Source organism: Pristiophorus japonicus, unplaced genomic scaffold (genome assembly GCF_044704955.1).
Source record: "Pristiophorus japonicus isolate sPriJap1 unplaced genomic scaffold, sPriJap1.hap1 HAP1_SCAFFOLD_89, whole genome shotgun sequence".
Taxonomy (NCBI): Eukaryota; Metazoa; Chordata; class Chondrichthyes; family Pristiophoridae; genus Pristiophorus; species Pristiophorus japonicus.
The window spans coordinates 558,196-585,328 of NW_027254813.1; the positions used below are offsets into that span (position 1 = coordinate 558,196).

Genomic DNA, 27,133 nt, shown 5'->3' on the forward strand with positions numbered 1-27,133 from the left:
TTTCTGTTATGGGAGTCTGGATTTTATGCTGTATCTGTCAAGTTCTGACATTTGATTGTGGGCCTTACTCTATAACTGCCAGTTTCTGTTTAATTGTGAGTGGACTTTCCTTTGTACCTGTCAGTTTCTGTAATGAAAGGGAGATCTTTACCCTGTACCTGTCAATTACTGGCTCGTGAGTATGGGCATGTCACTGTCTGTCAATTTATGTTATGGGAATATGGATTGTAATATGTCAGCCTCTGATATGTGAGTATGGGTTTTATATTGTATCTCTCAGTCTCTGATATGTGAGTGTGGGTTTTATACTGTATCTCTCAGTCTCTGATATGTGAGTATGGGTTTTATACTGTATCTCTCAGCCTCTTATATGTGAGTATGGGTTTTATACTGTATCTCTCAGTCTCTGATATGTGAGTGTGGGTTTTATACCGTATCTCTCAGTCTCTGATATGTGAGTATGGGTATATACTGTATCTCTCAGCCTCTGATATGTGAGTATGGGTTTTATACTGTATCACTCAGTCTCAGATATGTGAGTGTGGGTTTTATACTGTATCTCTCAGTCTCTGATATGTGAGTATGGGTTTTATACTGTATCTCTCAGTCTCTGATATGTGAGTGTGGGTTTTATACTGTATCTCTCAGTCTCTGATATGTGAGTATGGGTTTTATACTGTATCTCTCAGTCTCTGATGTGAGTGTGGGTTTTATATTGTATCTCTCAGTCTCTGATATGTGAGTGTGGGTTTTATACTGTATCTCTCAGTCTATGATATGTGAGTATGGGTTTTATACTATATCTCTCAGTCTCTGATATGTGAGTATGGGTTTTATACCATATCTCTCAGTCTCTGATATGTGAGTATGGGTTTTATACTGTATCTCTCAGTCTCTGATATGTGAGTATGGGTTTTATACTGTATCTCTCAGTCTCTGATATGTGAGTGTGGGTTTTATACTGTATCTCTCAGTCTCTGATATGTGAGTGTGTGTATTTTTCTGTAAGTGTCAGATTTTGGTGTATGTTGAGGTTCAATCTGTGCTTCTCAGTTTCTTCTATGTTGGACTGTACCTATTTGTTCCTGCTACTTGATTGTGTGTTTTAGACTGTACCTGTCATTTCCTGCTATGTGAGTGTAGAATTTCCTCTGTATTTTCCAGTCTCTGGTATGTGAACGTGAGAATCAATGTTAATTTTTACCTGTATTTCTCTGATGTGTGAGTGAAGATTTTGCGTTCTCCATGTCATTGTTCAGATGTGTGGGTGTGGGTTTTACTCTGCCCCTATCAGTTCCTGCGATGTAAGTAACAATTTTACTTACTGCCTTTCAGTTTTCCGATATGTGCACATGGGATTTACACTTTACCTGTCACTCTGTGGTATGCAAGTGGGGATTTTATTCTGTTACTGTCACTTTCATATATGTGGGTGTGTGTTGTATTCTGTATCTGTCAGTCTGTGGTACGGGAATGTGGGGTTTATTCTGCACCAGTCATCTTCTGGTATGTTCGGGGGGTTTAAATACTGAATCCGTCAGATTCTGAAACATGAATATGGCTTTTGCTCTATACCCATCAGCTTCTGATATGCGAGTGAGGTTTATACTACCTGTTTAACATTTTTTCTGATAGATGATTGTCTTTTATTCTCCACCTGCCAGTTTCTGGCAAATGAGTGTTGGTGTTTAATGTACTGTCAGTGTGATCTGTTTCAATGGTGAAACAGCATGTGATTACACTGCTCCATGTGGCTGTAAGATTCACAATGTAACTCTGCCACTTCGGATCACTGTGGGACTGACAGCTTCTGCTGCCTGTGACAATAGGATTGAGGCCAGTTCTGAGTCTCTGCGCTCTGTGAGTGATAATCCACTTATTGTATGTGAGAAGGAGCTGCCTGCACTGTTCCTTGTGTTCCAGGTGGAGGAATGATCACATTTGTTCTGGCTGGTTGAAGAATTTTGTTCTGAGAATAATAATACGAGAACATTATTAGTTCTAAGATATGGATGCGGGGACATTATGATGTATCTGAGGGAGTGACAATGTATCTCTCAATCATCAGCAACACGGTTCTGGAAAACTCAACTCACCGAAACAATATAACCCGTCTTTAAAATATCTTCTCCCACACTCCTCTCCTGGTGCCTGCAATAGATGCACTTTGTGAAACTCCTCACATTCTCACTGTCAGGCTGTGTTTCCACTGCTCACTGCCCAATAACAACAGACACAGTGAGATTGGAACTGAATCAGGAACATTCACTGCTGATTTGGAGAAAGAAAGCAGCAATGATTGGAAAGAGCGAGGTGATTTACTTTCTCTGTTAGCTTACACTATCCATACACAGTCCGAGAATGGCCTCTCGCTTCCCCCACTCACATCTTGTTCCGGAACTAGTTCCTGATCCACTCTGCCCTTAGACACAGCCCCCGAGGGAACTAAACCAGGAACGTTCACTCCTGGTTTGGAGAGAAAGCAGCAGATTGTAAACAGCAGATTCTGCCCATTCTGTCTCCCTTACCCTGGACACACGTTGTCGAAACACAGCCCGAGAATGGCCTCTCCCTTCCCCCACTCACACCACGCACTGACACTGATTCTTGGTCCACTCTGCCTCTTACACACAGCCCACGACTCCCCCTGAACTCCCCCCGGACTCAATGCCGATCTCTGAGCCCATCTGCGGACACACTCGCAAAGCGCTGCACTGCTGTAAGGAGGCTGCTGTTCGCTGCCTTACCCCGGGGACACGGTGTCACCATTCCCGGCTGTTTTAAACCATCTTCTTCCGCTCACTGAGTGAATGGCGATCACAGGCAGTGCTGGGGGAGGGGAGGGCATGTGCTCCTCTGCTCACTGGGAACGACACAGGGGGTGGGGCTGAACTGTGCATGCGCAGCTCTCTGCAATAATTCAATCTGTAAAAATCAAAGTGCACTTTTCCCAATTTACTTTTATCAGAATCTGAGCAAAGGAACTGGGCCTGGGGGGAAAGGACAGAGAATGATTAAAGCTGCAAGCCTTGTCCCTTGGAGATGATCAATTTGGGATCATTCCGTGCAGGGTGTTTCTCTCCATTAGCCCGTCTTCACAAAGCAATCCAGCAGCAACATCGGAGGGACGAGGGAGTGGGAGTGTTTGCTGGGACCGTGCAGGAGTTAATATCTGACAGAAACAATCCAAGATCAGTTCAATTACAGTAAAACACTCAGTCACTGAGAGTAATACCGAAGTGTATAATCAAGGGGCTTTCGTGAGGGAAGAACTTAATACAATAACAATTCATAATGAAGTCATACTCAGTAAAATAATGGGACTAAAGGCAGACAAGTCACCTTGCCCTGATGGTTTACATCGTAGGATCTTCAGAGAAGTGGCTGCAGAGATAGTGGACACATTAGTTGTAATCTACCAAAATTCCCTGGATTCTGGGGCAGTCCCAACAGATTGGAAAACCGAAAATGTAACGCCTATATTTAAAAAAGGAGGCAGTCAAAAAGCAGGAAACTATAGACCAGTTAGCCTAACATCTGTCATTGGGAAAGTGCTGGAGACCATTATTAAGGAAGCAGTAGCGGGACATTTGGAAAAGCTTGATTCAATCAAGCAGAGTCAGTATGGCTTCATGAAAGGGAAATCATGTTAGACAAATTTGCTGGTGTTCTTTGAGGATGTAATGAGTAGGATGGATAAGGCGGAACCAGTGGATGTGGTGTGTTTGGATTTCCAGAAGGCATTTGATAAGATTGCACATAAGAGATTACTACACAAGATAAAAGCTCACTGGGTTGGGGGCAGTATATTAGCACAGATAGAGGATTGGTTAACTAACAGAAAACAGAGAGTCGGGATAAATGGGTCTTTTTCTGGTTGGCAAATGGTAACCAGTGGGGTGCCGCAGGAATCGGTGCTAGGTCCTCAACTATTTAAAATCTATATTAATGACTTGGATAAAAGAACCAAGTGTAATGTAGCCAAGTTTGCTGATGATACAAAGATGGGTGGGAAAGCAAATTGAGGACAAAAAAAATTTCCAAAGGGATATAGACAGGGTAAATGAGTGGGCAAAAATTTGTCAGATGGAGTATAATATGGGAAAATGTGAGGTTATCCACTTTGGCAGAAATAATAGAAAAGCAAATTATAATTTAAATGGAGAAAAATTGCAAAGTGCTACAGGACAGAGAGACCTGAGGGTGTTTGTGCATAAAACACAAAAAGTTAGTCTGCAGGTTCAGGAAGTAGTCAGGAAGGTAAATGTAATGTTGGCCTTTATTGTAAGGGGGATAGAATAAAAAGCAGATAAGTCCTGCTCCAAGTGTACAGGGTATTGGTGAGACCACACCTGGAATACTGTGTGTTTAAGCAGAGAAGTCCTGCTCCAAGTGTACAGGGTATTGGTGAGACCACACCTGGAACACTGTGTGTTTAAGCAGAGAAGTCCTGCTCCAAGTGTACAGGGTATTGGTGGGACCACACCTGGAACACTGTGTGTTGAAGCAGAGAAGTCCTGCTCCAAGTATACAGGGTGTTGGTGGGACCACACCTGGAACACTGTGTGTTTAAGCAGAGAATCCTGCTCCAAGTGTACAGGGTATTGGTGGGACCACACCTGGAATACTCTGTGTTTAAGCAGAGAAGTCCTGCTCCAAGTGTACAGGGTATTGGTGAGACCACACCTGGAACACTGTGTGTTTAAGCAGAGAAGTCCTGCTCCAAGTGTACAGGGTGTTGGTGGGACCACACCTGGAATACTGTGTGTTTAAGCAGAGAGGTCCTGCTCCAAGTGTACAGGGTATTGGTGGGACCACACCTGGAATACTGTGTGTTTAAGGAAGGATATACTTACACTGGAGGCTGTTCAGAGGTTGATTCCGGCGAGGAGGGGGTTCTCTGATGAGGACAGGTTGAGCAGGTTGGGACGATACACTTTGGAGATCAGAACAATGAGAGAAATCCGAGGTGTGAGAATAAAATAACTCAGCTCTTACTTTACCAAGATGGCCGCGGATGCGCTTTGCTGCTCACTGTACCAAGATGGCGGAGGACTGACCCTGCCTTCCTGTACAAAGATGGCCGCCGTTACCCGGGACCTGTGACCGGGAGAAAGCCTCGAGGCTGCAGCCGCCGATATTCCGGTTATTATTCCGGGCTTCCGGCGGGCACCAGGTGTTTCTGAAGCCTCCCCGGCTCCCCGCTGGTCCTTTACTCCCCTCCGCCCCGCGGGGATTGAGCTGTTTGGCGGAACACATTTCACCACAGCCGCTCCGCCATTACACGCACCGCGCATGCTCCACATACCGCCAGGTCTCGCGCCTGCGCACTGGGCCCCTGTAGTCTGGGCTCGGCACATTCTCCATCGCGGGGAATGCTGGGTAAATACCCAAGACCACCTCAGTGACTGGGACATGATTTCCTGGGCCCCCATTGGGCACTGAACATGTTCATTCTGGCCCTCAGTCATTGTTCCTGCTGCTCTGTATAACCCTGTCCCTGAGCTGGACAGTAATGTTCTGCCTCAGGATTGTTTCAAACACCCTGTGTCCAATATTGGATTTCTCCATAAAAATAGACTCATTAATGTTCCCTTCCCTTCCATTCTGGGCTTTCTCTTACTCTAGATTATTTCACTTCTCACGCAATTCATCTTTTCCCACATCAAATCCCAAACTTGTTTCATTTGAGTATCCGGCTTGTGGATGTCTCAGACTGAACCGGCGTGTCTCACTTTACACTCATTTAAGGTTCCTTTCAACCAACCCTTGATAGAACTATCGTAAGACGGTAAATCTGTTATTTCCTGTATTTAACGTTTGTTGAATGCGGTTAATAGATCTCCACACATACTGCATGTGATCAACTTTGAAATGTTCTGACCTTTGAAATTGCCTTTGCTAATTTTGATGGGTTAGTTGATTACAATTACTTATTACTAACATACCCTGCAGTATTTCTTGCATCAAAATAATTGTTTAAATACTTCCTTTATCAGGTCTTTAGGTTCCCCACTGATCTCTGTTTCTTCTTGTGGGGGAATCTACAACTAGGTGGCAAAGCCTGAGCATAAGGGGGCGCCCATTTAAAATGGAAATGAAGAGGAATTTCTTCTCTTTGAGGGTCGTGAATCTTTGAAATTCTCTACCCCAAAGAACAGTGGAGTCTGGGTCATTGAAAATATTTAAGTTGCAGATAGCGTGCTTTTTGCAAGAGAGTGATGTCAAGGTTTATGAGGAGATGGCAGGGAAGCGAAATTGAGGCCAAGATCAGATCAGCCAAGATGTTATTGAATGGCGGGGTGGGCTGAAGGGGCCAGGTGGCTTCTGCTGCCCCTATTTCTTATATTCTTAGCATTGGTTAGGGGCTGGGTTTTGATGTAAGTTTAGTGGTTGTGTTTTGTGGTTATTTGTTAAGATTGGGATTAGTGATTGGGATCGTCAATAGGATATTCGGCTTAGGATTTAATGATTAACTTAGAAAGCACTATTGGCAATATAGGTGTTATTGGACATGCTCTTTTCCATTTCATGTTTTTAACCTCACAGAGCCGAGTCACAAAACAGCCTCACAATGTGTTCATTCAAGGAACCATCGTTCCTGCACAAGCCTCGTTTCTTTCTGTCAACAACACATCGTAATCTCTACATTTCTCATGGAAAAATAAATTAGTGACATTAGATTTTGGTATTTTGGAACAATAACAGATGGATACAGTTGTTGCACTGGTTACATCGAATCATCAACCTGCCTGAAAAGGACTTCTAACAATAATCTGTCACCAGGCCCCACCAGTCACCGTCTGATTATTCCATCGTCTCTTCATTCATTATCCACCATTTCCCCTAAATAGAGCTGCTTTCACCGGCATGACCATTCTCCATACTGAGGCTATCTCATTACCAAGCAGAGCATAATCACTGGCACGGATGGTTTAGTCCGAATGGCTGATTTCTGTGTAATTCTATAATTTTGAAGTCTCATTGTAAGTGGTCCCTGGATTTGATGATTCATTGTAACTGGTCCCTGGATTTGGAGCCTCAGTGTAAGGGGTCCATGGATTTCATGCCTCAGTGCAAGTGGTCCCTCGATTTGATGCCTCAGTGCAAGTTGTCCCTGGATTTGGAGTCACAATGCATGAGGTTCCTGGATTTGGTGTCTTAATGTAAGTGGTCCCTGGATTTTGTCACGTATTCAACTATCATTGTAACCCATGTATAAGCTGACCTAAGTTGTACACCTTGAGAACATTGAACACAAGGCGGTGAACTTGTGGCAGACACTCCTAACCTGGACTTACAGGTATAAAAGGGAAAGCTCCACCCACCTTCATCGCTTGAGGCCTTGGTAATAAAGGTAACTGGTCACAGAGTGACCTTCTCTCAAGTATGGGCCTCGTGTCCATTTATACTGTATAGTAAGTACATATCATTGGCGACGAGAAACTGGGATTTAAACCACGTGAGCATAGCCACTAGTAGCAGAGAAGAGAGGTACTGTGTTGGTGATGATTGGGACGACTTTATTGAGAGACTACAGCAAAGTTTTATCACTAAGGAATGGTTGGGACAGGATTCGGCCGACAAACGCAGAGCTCATATCCTGACGGTTTGTGGATCCAGAACGTACTCCCTGATGAAGGCCCTTCTAGCACCAGAGAAGCCGGAGATAAGACATTCGAAGAGCTCAGTAAGTTGATCGGGGAACACCTTAAACCTGCGAGCAGCATGCATAAAGCGAGACACCAGTTTTACATGAACTGGCGGTGAGAAGGACAAAGCGTTCCTGACTTCATGCCAGATCTCCGACGACTGGCGAGCCTATGTAAGTGCACAGATGCAGGCAGAGCGGAGATGATGCGAGACTTTTTTATTGAGGGCATCGGGCATGCTGGGGTTTTCAGGAAACTGATTGAGACCAAAGACTTGACCTTGGAAGCGGCGGCTCTCATAGCCCAGACTTTAACTCAGGGAAGGAAGAGACCAGAATGATGTATGACAAAAATCTTGGCTCAAATAGAAACATAGAAACATAGAAACATAGAAAATAGGTGCAGGAGTAGGCCATTCGGCCCGTCGAGCCTCCACCGCCATTCAATAAGATCATGGCTGAACATTCACCTCAGTACCCCTTTCCTGCTTTCTCTCCATACCCCCTTGATCTCTTTAGCTGTAAGGGCGATATCTAACTCCCTCTTGAATATATCCAATGAACTGGCATCAACAACTCTCTGTGACAGGGAATTCTACAGGTTAACAACTCTGAGTGAAGAAGTTCCTCCTCGTCTCAGTCCTAAATGGCCTACCCCTTATCCTAAGACTATGTCCCCTGGTTCTGGACTTCCCCAACATCGGGACTTCTGGACTTCCTCAACATGGGGAACATTCTTCCCGCATCTAACCTGTCCAGTCCCGTCAGAATGTTATACGTTTCTATGAGATCCCCTCTCATCCTTCTAAGCGCCAGTGAACAAAGGCCCAGTTGATCCAATCTCTCCCCATATGACAGTCCAGCCATCCCTGGAACTAGTCTGGTGAACCTTCGCTGCACTCCCTCAATAGCAAGAACGTCCTTCCTGAGATTAGGAGACCAAAACTGAACACAATATTCCAGGTGAAGCCTCACCAAGGCCCTGTAGAACTGCAGTACATAAGAACATAAGAACTAGGAACAGGAGTAGGCCATCTAGCCCCTCGAGCCTGCTCCGCCATTCAACAAGATCATGGCTGATCTGGCCGTGGACTCAGCTCCACTTACCCGCCCGCTCCCCATAACCCTATAATTCCCTTATTGGTTAAAAATCTATCTATCTGTGATTTGAATACATTCAATGAGCGAGCCTCAACTGCTTCCTTGGGCAGATAATTCCACAGATTCACAACCCTCTGGGAGAAGAAATTCCTTCTCAACTCGGTTTTAAATTGGCTCCCCCGTATTTTGAGGCTGTGCCCCCTAGTTCTAGTCTCCCCGACCAGTGGAAACAACCTCTCTGCATCTATCTTGCCTATCCCTTTCATTATTTTAAATGTTGCTATAAGATCACCCCTCATCCTTCTGAACACCAACGAGTAAAGACCCAGTCTACTCAATCTATCATCATAAGGTAAGCAACCCCCTCATCTCCGGAATGCGGCAAATGACCAGGGAGTCTACATTGTTAACGCACACACAGTTCTCTCGACAGACAAGGGCAATCGGACATGTCCCAGCATGCAGTAGAAACCAAAAGGGGAATTCAACAGAGACAATGGCTAGCTGAATGGTTAATCATGCCATTGCAATGGACAATGCGGCCAGTAATGGGGCAATCAACACCTGTTAATGGTGCACATAAGGACAGTTACAGAGACAGTCAGAGACGATCGACTGGTAATGGACATTTTGTTTCCAACAACGGGTCCTCCAGCTCATGCTAGAGGTGTGGAGCCAAACACCCAGCCAGAGCCTGCAGGTATCAGCAATATACCTGCAGAAACTGCAACGTCAGTGGTCATTTGGCGCGTATGTGCAGGAAGCCTGCAGCCAGGTTAATGTACGAGGACGGCAGGCCTGCTGTTAGCACTACAAGGCCAAATGAATACTGGGGAAAATCACTGGAAGCTGAAGTTCAGCGAGTTCGTGTGGAGCACATATACAGTTCATATACCAGGACGCTACCAATAATGAGGAAAGTGCTCCTCAATGGCATCCCATTATTAATGGAGCTAGACACGAGGGCCAGCCAATCCTTGATGAATATCAACCAGTTTGAAAGATTGTGGGTGTCCAAGGCCAGGAGGCCAAAATTATTGCCGATTGATGCACAGCTACGGACATATACAAAGGAGATAATTCCGGTGCGAGATTCGGAGAACATGTTGCCGCACTGGATTGTCCTGGGGGACGGTCCCACACTACTGTGGAGGAGTTGGCTTGCTGTCATGAACTGGAAATGGGGCGATGTCAATCCATTTCTTCTTTAGAGCAAGTAACATGCTCACAGGTCCTGGACAAATTTGACTCATTATTTCAAACCGGCATCAGCACTTTCATGGGGGCCAAGGTAGTGATTCACATAAACCCAGACGCCAGGCCAGTACACCACAAGGCCAGAGCGGTGCCGTACGTGATGCAGGAAAAAATAGAATGCGAATTCGACCGCCTGCTGAGGGAAGGCATCATCTTGCCAGTTGAATTCAGTGACTGGGCGAGCCCGATCGTGCCGGTGCACAAGGCGGATTGGTCAGTCAGTATATGTGGTGCTTACAAGGCCACCATCAATCGGGTGTCACTCCAACACCATTACCCACTACCGAGAGTGGAGGACCTCTTTGTGACACTATCCGCTGGCAAACTTTTTTCAAAATTGGACCTGACCTCAGCTCCCATGACCCAGGAACTGGCGAGTGAGTCGAAAAGCCTGACCACCATCACGACACACAAGGGGTTGTTTGAGTATAACAGATGTCCGTTCGGGATTCGTTCAGCCGCCGTGATCTTTCAGCAAAATATGGAAAGCCTCCTCAAGTCGATTCCAAGGACGGTGGTTTTTCAGGACGACATCCTCATCATAGATCGCGATGCTGAAGAACACCTCCATGACCTGGATGAGGTGCTACGCAGACTGTACCGGGTAGGTTTGCGACTGCAAAAGGCAAAGCGCGTCTTCTGAGCTCAAGAGGTAGAATTCCTGGGGATGAGGGTAGCAGCTGACGGGATCAGACCTGCTGTGTCCAAAACGGAAGCGATCCGGAGAGCACCCAGACCCCGTAACACGATGGAGCTGCATTCATTCCTGGGGCTCCTGAAATATTTTGGTAACTTTCTTCCCAAATTGAGCATACTGTTAGAGCGCCTGCACATGCTCCCATTCAAAGGTCGCGATTGGGTCTGGGGGAACAGCCAGGAAAGGGCTTTTGATAGAGCACGCAACTTGTTATGCTCCAACAAACTGTTAATATTACATGACCCATGTAAGAAACTTGTTCTAACGTGCGATGCGTCGTCCGATGGGGTCGGGTGTGTGTTGCAGCATGTGAATGCCAATGGTCAGTTACAGCCGGTAGCTTATGCCTCCAGATGTCTGTCCCAGGCAGAAAGGGGCTGCGGGATAGTAGAAAAGGAAGTGCTAGCATGTGTATATGCAGTAAACAAAAATGCACCAGTACCTGTTTGGCAGGAAATTTGAGCTGGAGACAGATCACAAATGCCTAACGTCCCTTTTGGCCGACAACAAGGCCATAAATGCGAATGCGTTGGCCCGCATACAGAGGTGGCCACTTACGTTAGCCGCCTATGTATATACAATTCAGCACAGACCAGGCACTGAAAACTGCGCCGATGCACTCAGCAGGCTCCCACTAGCCACCACCGAGGGGGCAACTGAGCATCATGCTGAGATGGTCATGGCTATTGAAGCTTTCAAAAGCGAAGGTTCACCTGTGACAGCCCGTCAGATTAAAGTCTGGACAAATAAAGACCCCCTACTGTCTTTAGTTAAGAAATGTGTCGTGAATGGGGACTGGGCAGCCACGTACAGGGCATGCCCTGAGGAATTTAAACCGTTTCATCGGCACAAGGATGAACTCTCGATTCAGGCCGATTGCCGACTATGGGAAAAGCGAGCAGTCATGTCCCAGAGGGGCAGAGAGTAGTTTATCAGTGAACTTCACAATGGGCATCCGGGCACTGTCATGATGAAGGCAATTGCCAGGTCACACATTTGGTGGACAGGGATAGATGCAGACCTGGAACTTTGTGTTCGCAGGTGCAACACGTGTGCTCAGCTGGTCAACGCACCCAGGGAAGCCGCCATTAGCCCCTGGTCCTGGCCCACCAAGCCATGGTCACGCATCCATGTGAACTACGCAGGTCCTTTCATGGGAAAACATTTTTTGGATGTAGTAGACGCCTACTCTAAATGGATTGATTGTGCCATTTTAAATTCAAGCACATCCTCTGCAACGGTAGAAAGTATACGGGCAATGTTCGCTGCCCATGATGTACCGGATGTCTTGGTAAGCTACAATGGCCCGTGCTTCACAAGCACTGAATTCCAGGACTTCATGGCAGGCAATGGAATCAACCATGTCAGAATGGCACCGTTCAAGCCGGCCTCAAATGGCCAGGCGGAACGAGCAGTGCAGATAATCAAACAGGGGATGCTCAGAATCCAAGGGGGTTCCCTACAAAGCCGCTTATCACGCCTCCTGTAGGCCAATAGATCCCGACCACACTCACTCACAGGGGTTCCACCCGCAGAACTGCTAACGAAAAGGACGGTCAAAATACAGTTATCCCTTATACACCCTGCTATGAAAGAAATTTTTGAGAGCAGGCGTCAGTCACAATGTGACTACCATGACAGGAATGCGAGGGCGCCATGTATTGATGTCAATACACTGTTTTTTTCCTTAATTACGCTGCAGGGCCCAAATGGCTTGCAGGAACTGTGATTGCCAAAGAGGGGAATTGGAGTTTTGGCAGTTAACTTACCAATGGACAAATCTGCCGTAAACTAGTGGATCAAACTAAAAGGAGGATCAGCAACCGCATAGAAGAAGCAGAGGAAGAACACGACGTTGAGTTTACTCCACCACAGGTGACCAAACATCGGAACCAAGTGGAGGAGAGCCCAGTCACTGTGGGCAGTCCGGACGTCTGAGGCATCGCAAACAGCAGACACTCAGGCCAGCGCCCAACAAACGGAACCCCAACTCAGGCGCTCGACAAGGGAGTGTAAACCACCAGAGAGACTTAACCTGTGATCTCAATAAGACTTTGGGGGGAGGTGATGTCATGTATTCAACTATCATTGTCACCCATGTATAAGCTGACCGAAGTTGTACACCTTGAGAACATTGACCACAATGGGGTGAACTTGTGGGAGACACTCCTAACCTTGACTTTCAAGTATAAAAGGAGGAGCTCCACCCACCTTCATCACTTGAGGTATTGGTAAAAAAGGTGACTGGTCACAGAGTGACCTTCTCTCAAGTATGGGCCTCGTGTGCATTTATAGAGTATCGTAAGGACATATCAGATTTGGTGTCACAATGTAAGTGGTCCCTGGATTTGGTGTCACTATGTAAGGGAAGCCTGGATTTGTTGTCAACAGCACCTGTGGACAACCCCGCAGACCAGCAACGCATTCAGCACAGAATGATCCCACTAAAATCTATTCCCAATTAACACTACCCATATTAATTCACCAGAAACAGCCCCTGCAAAGAACTGCAGCCCCGCATTTAGCTTCGCTGGAATACACAATACCAAACATTTTAAAGAAAAAGGAAACCCATCATAGTTCAAGAAAGGCGATTATTGGGCAGTAAATACCCCTCACTCATACAACTCATTCACCTCTACTCTCCAACTCCCCCTCGCCAACTACTATTTCGCCCCTACTCTCCAAACCCCTCACCCAACTGCTCTATCACCCCTTTTCTTTCAAACCCTCACCCCAATTCCTCTTTCACCCTTCTCTCCAAACCCCTCCCCCAACTCCTCTTTCACCCCGACAATTTCATTTTCAACATCACTTACACAAGTCATCCACACTGGAGGTAAATCTGAGGAGCGTCTGTGTGATGGTGAGGTGATCACTGGACAATAAAGTGCAGAGTCTGATGGGAGTCTGCTCATTACCCTCGGTGAGATTTAATCCCCTTACCACTGAATACTGCACACAGACGGTCACCTTGGTAACGGAATGGTCATTGTGACATCACTTTCTAAACAAGGGCACACAAGACAATGGGTCATCAATAAATGGTAAAGGGATTAAACACTCTGCAATTACATTGTAAATAATAGGAAATAAATGCTGAAAAATAACTGGCGAAGACAACAGCTTATCTCTGTGAAATTCACGAGCTAACAATAAGAATGATGTGTTTAGTTTACACACACACACACTTCGACATATATATATAGCAAAGACTTTGTGTGCACACTTTTCAGTTGTTGTACTTAAGCTGATGCAATATGTTTTATTAGGTCTTGCTGTGTCAGGATATAAAGATACCGCACGCTATTGCTCCTCCCGCTGCCTGGAGGAATGGAGCAGATATTTAAAGGGACAGGGACTCCCTTTCCTCTGCCTAGTTATACTTAAAAGAACAGTCCAGTTTATCTCGGAGTGTCGGAGGACTTCACAAGCCGAGCTCCGATTAACAGTCGCTCCCTTCTGTACTGTGCCGTGATTGTAAAGCTGTTTATTTTCAGTGACTTGAGCCTTTCTATAATGCCTCAATTGTTTTTGATGATCCATTTGAATTGCTTTTCTAACTTGAAAGGATTTAAGAATTGTGCATTGTGACGAAGGATTTGTTTAAAGGTGGATTTAAATTTGTTTGAAAATATTCTTTCTAACCCTCCCCCAACCCCACAAATTTTAGAACACTCTGCAATACTGACTGGGAAGGTCCCAAGTTCGGTCCTTGATCTGGGCTGTTAGTTGTTCTCAGTCAAGGCAGCAATTCAGGGGTTCTAATTGTCCTCACTACCACTGGGTTAAATATAAGTAAAAATTATCCAGTGCCCTTGCTCTTGATACCGATCCAGTGACATCAACTGGGAAGTGTGTGGATGTCACTTGAGGTCAGGATTGAACTCGGCTCTGATGCCTATCACAGTGGAAATTTATATCTTGTTCTTAAAGTAACAACTTTTGTAACCTCCATTTGCAGGGTATTAGAATGGGAGGATCTGCAGCTTGGAAACTCAAACCAATCATCACGTCAGTATTTGAGGGAATCATCAGTTTCATCAGGATCACCTTATCATCAGTCTTTGGAAAAACACCAATCACAGCGAGGAGAAACAGAACATATGTTCTGTGTGTGGATGTACCTTCAACCAGTCGTCTAGCCTGTGAGACTCGTGTGCCCAGCTGACTCAACACTGTAAATGTGGGAACAGTGGGAATGGATGCAGTTGCGCGTCAGGTGAAAACACATCAGGGAGAGGCCGTTTACCAGCTGAATGTGGAAAGAGATGCAGTCGCTTATCTCAACAACTGCTGTAGGCACATGCTAAGTCTTGTCACTGAAAGTGATTAACAGACTGGAATTTGTGTTCAGTGATCCCGGGCGTGTTCGCTATCCCTAACCTGGACACCAAGGCAAAGAGAGGCATTCTGGAAGGTGTGCGGAACTGGAACTTGTCTCTGAGAGTAACCAAAGGCTTGAGATCCGAAACAATCGAGAGTTAGAAAGGAGAAAAGGCCCCAAATGGAGCAGTCGGAAACAGGACATCAATAGTCGCCTCTTATCATAGAGATATCAAATATTGACACATTGTGTAATTTGAAATATCCAAATATTAAACTCCAGCCCAGTTTTCAGAATGATTAACATCAGCAGAAACAAATCCCAACTGACAGAACGAACACGATTCATTCAGAATGTGATTAACAGCAGTAATAACAGAAGAACCCGACCCCTGCAGTCACTGGAGAACTCGCAATTCAGATAACTGAATGAATCTCTTCCCACACTTCCCCCGTGTGAACTCGCTGGAGTTTCAGCAGATGATGGAGTGAAACTCTACCCACACACGGAGCAGGTGAACGGCCTCTTCCCGGTGTGACTGTGCCAATGAATTTCTACATCAGACGGGGAGCTGAATCTCTCCCCACAGTCTCCACATTCCCACGGTTTCTCCATGGTGTGGGTGTCCTTGTGTCTCTCCAGTTTGGGCGATCAGTTGAAGATTCGTCCACACACACAACACGAGTAGCTTCTCTCCGCTGTGAATGGTGCGAAGTTCTTTCAGGCTGTGTAACTGGTTGAAGCTCTTTCTAGTGCACTGGAACAATCTCACTCAGATGTTTGTGTGTCGTGGTGCTTTCCCAGATGTTTGAAATATTTTCCCACAGAGAGAAGAGACAAACATTCCTGCTTCAACATTCAAAGGCCGAGGATGTTGATCATTTCCACCTTACATGGTTGGGTTCAGACCTGCACCAGCTGTGTGCAAAGTGAGAATAAAATCAATGAGATGCTGATTTTCTCTGCTGGCCACTGGGTCTTTTGTGCTGGCCCAATAGGGTGAGACTGTGTTGCCCGCGAAGGTGAGATTGTGCTGGCCCAACAGTGTGAGACTGTGCTGGCCGATAGTGTGAGACTGTGCTGGCCGATAGTGTGAGACTGTGCTAGCCGATAGGGTGAGACTGTGCTGGCCGATAGTGTGAGACTGTGCTGGCCCGATAGTGTGAGCCTGGATTGGCTCGATAGGGTGAGGCCGGGCTAGCCCAATAGGGTGAGCCAGTGCTGGCTCAATGGGGTGAGCCTGGGCTGGCCCGAGAGGGTGAGGCCCGATTGCCCCAATAGGGTGCATCAGTGTTGGCCCAATAGGGTGCGATGTCTCCTGTATAGCGTGCACATTTCTGAGCCATACAGAAGGGGTTAATTACACAGCCCTGCAGACCATGTGCATGCTGAAAGCTTTGAACTTAAATTGCTGGAGAAATACCATCAACGATGTCTTCACAAGATACTGCAAATCCCCTGGGAGGACAGATGCACCAACGTTAGCGTCCTTGACCAGGCCAACAGTATTGAAGCACTGACCACACTCGACCAGGTCCGCAGGGCGGGCCGCATTGTTCACAAGACTGACACAAAACTCCCAAAGCAAATGCTGTAGTCGGAACTCCGACATGGCATTCGATCCTAAAGGTGGGCAGAGGATGCGTTTCAAGGACCCTCAAAGCCTGTCTGATAAAGTGCAACATCCCCACCGGCACCTGGGAGTTCCTGGCCAAAGACCACCCTAAGTGGAGGAAGTGCATCCGGGAGGGCATTGAGCATCTCGAGTCTCATCGCTGAGAGCATACCGAAATCTAGCACAGGCAATGGAAGGAGCGTGCAGCAAACCAGTCTACAGACCTTTTCCTTCAACCACCGTCCATCTCAACTGGGACAGAGACTGTAATTCCCGTATTGGACTGTTCAGTCACCTGAGAACTCACTTTTAGAGTTGGATCAAGACATCCTCGATTTCGAGCGACTGCCTATGATGATGATGAATAGGGTGAGCTTTGGATGGCCCAAAACGGTGAGCCTGTGCTGGCCCAATAGGGTGAGCATGGGTTGGCCCAATAGGGTGAGCCAGGGTTGGACCAATAGGATGAGCCCAGGCCCAGGGTCACCAGACAGCAATCAGACAGCAAGGCTCTCTTTCTGGGGCCATTGACCTGGGCACAAACATGTGATCAATCAAACTGATATACACCCTGAAGCACCGCCCACACGTTGTCCCTGCACAAAGGACCACACATGCGCCGTGAGGCCCGCCCTGACCAAGATGGCGGCCGCTGAGCCCGCTCCCCGCCCGGGAAAAAGTTACCACCAAGAAAGTAATCAAGAAAACATCAGCGAAGGGCGGCAAGGAGCGCAGAAGGTGGAGGAAGGAGAGTTACTCCATCTACATCTTCAAAATTCACCCCGACACCGGCATCTCCTCCAAGGCCATGGACATCATAAACTCGGTTGTGAACGATATTTTGGAGCACATCGCGGGTGAGGCTTCCTGCCTGGTCCATTACAACAAGCACCGCACCATCAGCTCCCGGGGGATCCAGACCTCCGTGCGCCTGCTGCTGCCCGGGGAGCTGGCCAAGCACGCCGTGTCGGAAGGGACAAAGGCGGTGACCAAGTACACCAGCTCCAAGTAAAACTGCACGCTGTCCTAAGAGATCAAACCCAAACATAACGGCTCTTTTAAGCGCCACCCACAACCTCTCTGAAAGAGCTGCACAAACCCATCTCCCTTTAGACTCAATTTACTGTAATTATTTCCTGAACAAGTGTGTGTGGACCTTTGCAGTTCCAGCTGTAGATTTAGTTTTAATTTCTCAGATAACTGATTTTACTGTCCGGTTCTTCCTTTTCCCGCCTTAAACTACAAACACGGTCCCTGGTCGCCCTTTTCCTTTGCTCTCAGACCCGTTCATTTGCAGCGCCTGCCAAAGAATTAGAAACTTGTTTTAGGATGAGACTCAGACTTTAGCCACCTCGTTCTCTCTCACGCCTTCTTCAATTCAAAAGAACATTCTACTTAGGAGTCAATCAGTTTATTAACCTTCGAGTCCGAATGTAACAACCCAGAATGGGAGTTCTTACAGAGACCAGAACCGGGGCAGTTTGAACACTCTGACCCTCTTCCCTTTTCACAGAAGGACTCCCAGTTCTGGTCTCATGCTGCCTGTGCGGCGGATCGATCGATAATCTATGTAATCCAACTTTTACAAAGATTGAGTGGATTGTGTCCCGTTACAGAATAAGTGGGGAGTGATTCCCTCCCATTACATATAGTTTGAAACTGAACCCAAATTTAATCCTGATTGTAACAGCCTGGAATTTACAAGTGAAATGTGGATTAAGACAAAGGGAAACAAAAAAGTGTTTGGAAATATGTGCCTAATGGGGAAGTTACTAACATAATCCGCAATTGTAACAATTATTGGCGGGATTTTTGAATTTCTAAATCCTTCGAAGACTGACTGTTCAGAACAGTCATTTCCGCCCAGGTTTCTTTGGTGGGCTAAGCAGGCTGCGATTGGTCATCCGAAAGGACCAATGAAATTAACCACGGAGCGACCAATCACAAGTTAGCTCCCTGCATTCCTCCAGAAGGTAAAAGGCAGATGTGGGAGGAGTTTCTCATTCTTTCCATGAACGTGTAGATTGTGGAAACGTGTAGAAGATGAAAAACCGGCGGTAAAGCTCGGGCCAAGTCCAAGTCTCGCTCCTCCCGGGCCGGACTGCAGTTCCCTGTGGGCCGTGTTCACAGGCTCCTGCTGAAGGGGAACTACGCTGAGCGTGTGGGTGCCGGAGCCCCGGTCTACATGGCTGCTGTGCTCGAGTATCTGACCGGCTGAAATCCTGGAGCTGGCCGGCAAACTGGCCCGCGACAACAAGAAGAACCGCACCATCCCCAGACACCTGCAGCTGGCCATCCGCAACGACCAGGAGCTCAGCAAGCTGCAGGAAAAGGTGACCATCGCTCAGGGTGGGGTGCTGCCTAATATATAGGCTGTGCTGCTGCCCAAGAAAACCAACAGTGTGTCCAAGAGCAAGTAAAGCGGACAGGATTTAATCTAATAAACCAAAGGCTCTTTTCCGAGCCACCCACAGTATCAATGTAAGGGCAGGTTAATGCTCTCTGGATCACAATTGTCCCAGATCTAAATTAACTTTGAATCTCTGCAATTTAGCGGTTAGTTTCCTGATCAGAAATGGCCCTCAGACATTGTCGGTTCTAAACTGGTCACTGCTGACAGACAGTGCAACAGGTTTGCTGTTATAAAATCCTGCTGTAAGGTACCATAAATCATTTCTGGCCTGCGAGGCGGTAAACTTACCCCGATTGCGATGGCCGGGTTGGTCTGCGACTGAAAAAGGTGAAGTGCATCTTCATAGCTCCAGAGGTAGAATTCATGCGGATGAGGGTAGCAGCAGACGGGATCAGACCTACTGTGTCCAAAACGGAAGCGATCCAGAGAGCACCCAGACCGCGTAACACGACGGAGTTGCATTCATTACTGGGGCTCCTGAATTATTTTGCTCACTTTCTTCCCAAATTGAGCACGCTGTTAGAGCTGCTACACGTGCTCCTGCACAAAGGTCGTGAATGGTTCTGGGGGGACAGCCAGGAAAGGGCTTCTGATAGAGCACAAAATTTGTTGTGCTCCAACAATCTGTTAACGCTATATGACCCATGTAAGAAACTTCTTTTAACATGCGATGCATCGTCCTATGTGGCCAGGTGTGTGTTGCAGCATGTGAATGCCAATGGTCAGTTTCAGCCAGTAGCTTATGCCTCCAGATGTCTGTCCCAGGCAGAACGGTGCTACGTGATGGTAGAGAAGTAAGCGCTTGCATGGATATATGCTGTAAAAAAAATGCACCAGTAACTGTTTCGCAGAAAGTGTGAGCTGGAGACAGATCACAAACCCCGAACATCCCTTTTGGCCGACAACAAGGCTATAAATGCAAATGCATTGACCCCCATACAGACGGGCCACTCACGTTAGCCGCCTATGACTACACAATTCATCACAGACCGGGTACTGAAAACTGCACCGATGCACTCAGCAGGCTCCCACTAGCCACCACCGAGGGGCCAACCGAGCATGCTGCTGAGATGGTCATGGCTGTTGAAGTTTTCGAAAGCGAAGGCTCACCTGTGACAGCCCGTCAGATCAAAATCTGGAAAAATAGAGACCCACTACTGTCTTTTGTCAAGAAATGTGTCCTAAATGGGGACTGGGGAGCCACGTACGGGACATTCCCTGAGGAATTCAAACCATTTCACAGACGCAAAGATGAACTCTCGATTCAGGCCGATTGCCTACTATGGGCAGAGAGATGTTCAAGAGAGAACTCCACAATGAGCACCCGGGCATTGTCATGATGAAGGCAATTGCGAGGTCACACGTTTGCTGGCCAGGGATAGATGCCGACCTGGAATTTTGTGTTCACAGATGCAACACGTATTCCCAGCTGGGCAATGCTACCAGGGAAGTTTCCCCTTAGCCCCTGGTCCTGGCCCGCCAACCATGGTCATGTATCCATGTGGACTACGCACGTCCTTTCATGAGAAAAAATGTTTTTGGTTGCAGTAGACGCCTACTTCAAATGGATCGATGTGACATTCTCAATTCAAGCACATCCTCCGCCAAGATAGAAAGTCAACGTGCAATGTTCGCTGCCCATGGTGGACCGGACGCCTTGGTCAGCGACAATGGCCCGTGCTTTACAAACATTGACTTCCAGGACTTCATGTCAGGAAATGGTATCAACCATGTCAGAACGGCACCGTTCAAGCCGGCCTCAAATGGTCAGGTGGAACGAGCAGTGCAGATAATCAAACAGTGGATGCTCAGAATCCAAAGGGGTTCCCTACAAAGCCGCTTATCATGCCTCCTGTTGTCCAATAGATCCCGACCACACTCGCTCACAGGGGTTCCACCCGCAGAGCTGCTAATGAAAAGGATGCTCAAAACCAGGTGATCCATTATACGCCACACCATGAAAGAAATTGTTGAGAGCAGGCGCCAGTCACAATGTGACGACCATGACAGGAATACGAGGGCGCGATGTATTGATGTCAATGACTCTGCCTTTGTCCTCAACTACGCTGCAGGGCTTAAATAACTTGCAGGAACTGTGATTGCCCAAAGAGGGAAATAGGATTCTGATAGTTAAACTTACCAATGGACAAATCTGCCGCAAACACGTGGATTTAACAAAAAGGGGGTTCAGCAACCCCATGGAAGAAGCAGAGGATGAACACGATGTAGAGTTTACTCCACCAAGTGGAGGAGAGCCCAGTCACTGTGGGCAGTCCGGACAGGCCTGAGGCATCGCAAACAGCAGACACTCAGGCCAGCGCCCAACAACCGGAACCCCAACTCAGGCGCTCTACAAGGGAGTGTAAACCACCAGAGAGACTTAACCTGTGATCTCAATAAGACTTTGGGGGGAGGTGATGTCATGTATTCAACTATCATTGTCACCCATGTATAAGCTGACCGAAGTTGTACACCTTGAGAACATTGACCACAATGGGGTGAACTTGAGGGAGACACTCCTAACCTTGACTTTCAAGTATAAAAGGAGGAGCTCCACCCACCTTCATCACTTGAGGTATTGGTAAAAAAGGTAACTGGTCACAGAGTGACCTTCTCTCAAGTATGGGCCTCGTGTACATTTATACAGTATCGTAAGGACATATCAGATTTGGTGTCACAATGTAACTGGTCCCTGGATTTGGTGTCACTATGTAAGGGAAGCCTGGATTTGTTGTCAACAGCACCTGTGGACAACCCCGCAGCCCAGCAACGCATTCAGCACAGAATGATCCCACTAAAATCTATTCCAAATTAACACTACCCATATTAATTCACCAGAAACAGCCCCGTGCCTGCAAAGAACTGCAGCCCCGCATTTAGCTTCGGTGGAATACACAATACCAAACATTTTAAAGAAAAAGGAAACCCATCATAGTTCAAGAATGGCGATTATTGGGCAGTAAATACCCCTCACTCATACAACTCATTCACCTCTACTCTGCAACTCCCCCTTGCCAACTACTCTTTCGCCCATACTCTCCAAACCCCTCACCCAACTCCTCGATCACCACATTTCTTTCAAACCCTCACCCCAACTCCTCTTTCACCCTTCTCTCCAAATCCCTCCCCCAACTCCTCTTTCACCCCGACAATTTCATTTTCATCATCACTTACACAAGTCATCCACACTGGAGGTAAATCTGAGGAGCGTCTGTGTGTTGGTGAGGTGATCACTGGACAATAAAGTGCAGAGACTGATGGGTGCTGCTCATTACCCTCGGTGAGATTTAATCCCCTTACCACTGAATACTGCACACAGACGGTCACCTTGGTAACGGAATGGTCATTGTGACATCACTTTCTAAACAAGGGCACACAGGACAATGGGTCATCAATAAATGGTAAAGGGATTAAACACTCTGCAATTACATTGTAAATAATAGTAAATACATGCTGAAAAATAACTGGCGAAGATAATAGCTTATCTCTGTGAAATTCACGAGCTAACAATACGAATGATGTGTTTAGTTTGCACACACACACACACACTTACACATATATATATAGCAAAGACTTTGTGCACACACTTTTCAGTTGTTGTACTTAAGCTGATGCAATATGTTTTATTAGGTCTTGCTGCGTCAGGATATAAAGATACCGCACGATATTGCTCCTCCTGCTGCCTGGGGGAATGGAGCAGATATTTAAAGGGACAGGGACTCCCTTTGCTCTGCCTAGTTATACTTCAAAGAACAGTCTAGTTTATCTCGCAGTGTCGGAGGACTTCACAAGCCGAGCTCCCATTAACAGTTGCTCCCTTCTGTATTGTGCAGTGATTGTAAAGCTGTATATTTTCAGTGACTTGAGCCTTTCTATAATGTCTCAATTGTTTTTGATGATCCATTTGAATTGCTTTTCTAACTTGAAAGGATTTAAGAATTGTGCATTGTGACGAAGGATTTGTTTAAAGGTGGATTTAAATTTGTTTGAAAATATTCTTTCTAACCCTCCCCCAACCCCACAAATTTTAGAACACTCTGCAATACTGACTGGGAAGCTCCCAAGTTCGGTCCTTGATCTGGGCTATTAGTTGTTCTCAGTCAAGGCAGCAATTCATGGGTTCTAATTGTCCTCACTACCACTGGGTTAAATATAAGTAAAAATTATCCAGTGCCCTTGCTCTTGATACCGATCCAGTGACATCAACTGCGAAGTGTGTGGATGTCACTTGAGGGCAGGATTGAACTCGGGTCTGATGCCTATCACAGTGGAAATTTATATCTTGTTCTTAAAGTAACAACTTTTGTAACCTCCATTTGCAGGATATTAGAAGGGGAGGATCTACAGCTTGGAAACTCAAACCAATCATCACGTCAGTATTTGAGGGAATCATCAGTTTCATCAGGATCACCTTATCATCAGTCTTTGGAAAAACACCAATCACAGCGAGGAGAAACAGGACATATGTTCTGTGTGTGGATGTACCTTCAACCAGTCGTCTAGCCTGTGAGACTCGTGTGCTCAGCTGACTCAACACTGTAAATGTGGGGACAGTGGGAATGGATGCAGATGAGCCTCGGGTGAAAACACATCAGGGAGAGGCCGTTTACCAGCTGAATGTGGAAAGAGATGCAGTCGCTTATCTCAACACCTGCTGTAGGCATATGCTAAGTCCTGTTACTGAAAGTGATTAACAGACTGGAATTTGTGTTCAGTGATCCCGGGCGTGTTAGCTATCCCTAACCTGGACACCAAGGCAGAGAGAGGCACTCTGGAAGGTGTGGAGAACTGGGACTTGTCTCTGAGAGTAATCAAAGGCTTGAGAACTGAAACAATCAAGAGTTAGAAAGGAGAAAAGGCCCCAAATGGAGCAGTCGGTAACAGGACATCAATAGTCGCCTCTTATCATAGAGATATCAAATATTGACACATTGTGTGATTTGAAATATCAAAATATTAAACTCCAGCCCAGTTTTCAGAATGATTAACATCAGCAGAAACAAATCCCAATTGACAGAACGAACACGATTCAGTCAGAATGTGATTAACAGCAGTAATAACAGTAGAACCCAACCCCTGCAGTCACTTGAGAACTCGCAATTCAGATAACTGAATGAATCTCTTCCCACACTTCCCCCGTGTGAACTCGCTGGAGTTTCAGCAGATGATGGAGTGAAACCCTACCCACACACGGAGCAGGTGAACGGCCTCTTCCCGGTGTGACTGTGCCAATGAATTTCTACATCAGACGGGGAGCTGAATCTCTCCCCACAGTCTCCACATTCCCACGGTTTCTCCATGGTGTGGGTGTCCTTGTGTCTCTCCAGTTTGGACGATCAGTTGAAGATTTGTCCACACACACAACACGAGTAGCTTCTCTCCGCTGTGAATGGTGCGAAGTTCTTTCAGGCTGTGTAACTGGTTGAAGCTCTTTCTAGTGCACTGGAACAATCTCACTCAGATGTTTGTGTGTCGTGGTGCTTTCCCAGATGTTTGAAATATTTTCCCACAGAGAGAAGAGACAAACATTCCTGCTTCAACATTCAAAGGCCGAGGATGTTGATCATTTCCACCTTACAAGGTGGGTTCAGACCTGCACCAGCTGTGTGCAAAGTGAGAATAAAATCAATGAGATGTTGATTTTCTCTGCTGGCCACTGGGTCTTTTGTGCTGGCCCAATAGGGTGAGCCTGTATTGCCCGCGAGGGTGAGATTGTGCTGGCCCAACAGTGTGAGACTCTGCTGGCCCAATATGGTGAGCCTGGGCTGGCCCGATAGTGTGAGACTTTGCTGCCCGATAGGGTTAGTCTGAGCTGACCCAACAGTGTGAGTCTGAGCTGGCCGATAGTGTGAACCTGTGCTGGCCCGATAGTGTGAGACTGTGCTGCCCGATAATGTGAGACTGTGCTGCCCGATAATGTGAGACTGTGCGGCCCGATAGTGTGAACCTGTGCTGGCCCGATAGTGTGAGACTGTGCTGGCCCGATAGGGTGAGACTGTGATGGCCCGACAGGATGAGCCTGTGCTGGCCCGATAGTGTGAGCCTGTGCTGTCCGATAGTGCGAGACTGTGCTGGCCCGATAGTGTGAATCTGTGCTGTCCCGATAGTGTGAACCTGTGCTGGCCCGATAGTGTGAACCTGTGCTGGCCCGATAGGGTGAGACTGTGATGGCCCGACAGGATGAGCCTGTGCTGGCCCGATAGTGTGAGACTGTGCTGGCCCGATAGTGTGAATCTGTGCTGGCCCGATAGTGTGAACCTGTGCTGGCCCGATAGTGTGAGACTGTGCTGGCCCGATAGTATGAATCTGTGCTGGCCCGATAGTGCGAGCCTGGATTGGCTCGATAGGGTGAGGCTGGGCTAGCCCAATAGGGTGAGCCTGTGCTGGCTCAATGGTGTGAGCCTGGGCTTGCCCGAGAGGGTGAGTCTGGGTTGCCCCAATAGGATGCATCAGTGTTGGCCCAATAGGGTGCGATGTCTGCTGTATAGCGTGCACATCTCTGAGCCATACAGAGGGGGTGTATTACACAGCCCTGCAGACCATGTGCTTGCTGAAAGCTTTGAACTTAAATTGCTGGAGAAATACCATCAACGATGTCTTCACAAGATCCTACAAATCCCCTGGGAGGGCAGATGCACCAACGTTAGCTTCCTTGACCAGGCCAACAGTATTGAAGCACTGACCACACTCGACCAGGTCCGCAGGGCGGGCCGCATTGTTCACAAGCCTGACACAAAACTCCCAAAGCAAATGCTCTAGGCGGAACTCCGACATGGCATGCGATCCTAAAGGTGGGCAGAGGATGCGTTTCAAGGACCCTCAAAGCCTGTCTGATAAAGTGCAACATCCCCACCGGTACCTGGGAGTTCCTGGCCAAAGACCACCCTAAGTGGAGGAAATGCATCCGGGAGGGCATTGAGCACCTCGAGTCTCATCGCCGAGAGCATACCGAAATCTAGCACAGGCAATGGAAGGAGCGTGCAGCAAACCAGTCTACAGACCTTTTCCTTCAACAACCGTCCATCTCAACTGGGACAGAGACTGTAATTCCCGTATTGGACTGTTCAGTCACCTGAGAACTCACTTTTAGAGTTGGATCAAGACATCCTCGATTTCGAGCTACTGCCTATGATGATGATGAATAGGCTGAGCTTTGGATGGCCCAAAAGCGTGAGCCTGTGCTGGCCCAATAGGGTGAGCATGGGATGGCCCAATAGATTGAGCCAGGGTTGGACCAATAGGATGAGCCCAGGCCCAGGGTCACCAGACAACAATCAGACAGCAAGGCTCTCTTTCTGGGGCCATTGACCTGGGCACAAACATGTGATCAATCAAACTGACAGACACCCTGAAGCACCGCCCACACGTTGTCCCTGCACAAAGGACCACACATGCGCCGTGAGGCCCGCCCTGACCAAGATGGCGGCCGCTGAGCCCCCTCACCGCCCGGGAAACTGTTACCACCAAGAAAGTAATCAAGAAAACATCACAGAAGGGCGGCAAGGAGCGCAGAAGGTGGAGGAAGGAGAGTTACTCCATCTACATCTACAAAGTTCACCCCGACACCGGCATCTCCTCCAAGGCCATGGGCATCATGAACTCGGTTGTGAACGATATTTTGGAGCCCATCGCGGGTGAGGCTTCCCGCCTGGCCCATTACAACAAGCGCCGCACCATCAGCTCCCGGGAGATCCAGACCACCGTGCGCCTGCTGCTGCCCGGGGAGCTGGCCAAGCACGCCGTGTCGGAAGGGACAAAGGTGGTGACCAAGTACACCAGCTCCAAGTAAAACTGCACGCTGTCCTGAGAGATCAAACCCAAACACAACGGCTCTTTTAAGAGCCACCCACAACCTCTCTGAAAGAGCTGCACAAACCCATCTCCCTTTAGACTCAATTTACTGTAATTATTTCCTGAACAAGTGTGTGGGGACCTTTGCAGTTCCAGCTGTAGATTTAGTTTTAATTTCTCAGATAATTGATTTTACTGTCCGGTTCTTACTTTTCCCGCCTTAAACTACAAACACGGTTCCTGGTCGCCCTTTTCCTTTGCTCTCAGACCCGTTCATTTGC

The 27,133-nt window shown here is 47.3% G+C and overlaps 1 protein-coding gene across 1 annotated transcript; it reads left to right on the plus strand.

Moving 5' to 3' along the window:
• The first annotated feature begins 17,290 nt into the window (after nt 1–17,290).
• LOC139257619 (histone H2B 1/2-like) lies at nt 17,291–26,850 on the plus strand. The gene is made up of 3 exons (XM_070874557.1): nt 17,291–17,386; nt 17,496–17,656; nt 26,481–26,850. The coding sequence occupies exons 1-3, from the start codon at nt 17,291–17,293 to the stop codon at nt 26,848–26,850; spliced, it is 627 nt and encodes a 208-aa protein (XP_070730658.1).
• Nucleotides 26,851–27,133: the final 283 nt, after the last annotated feature.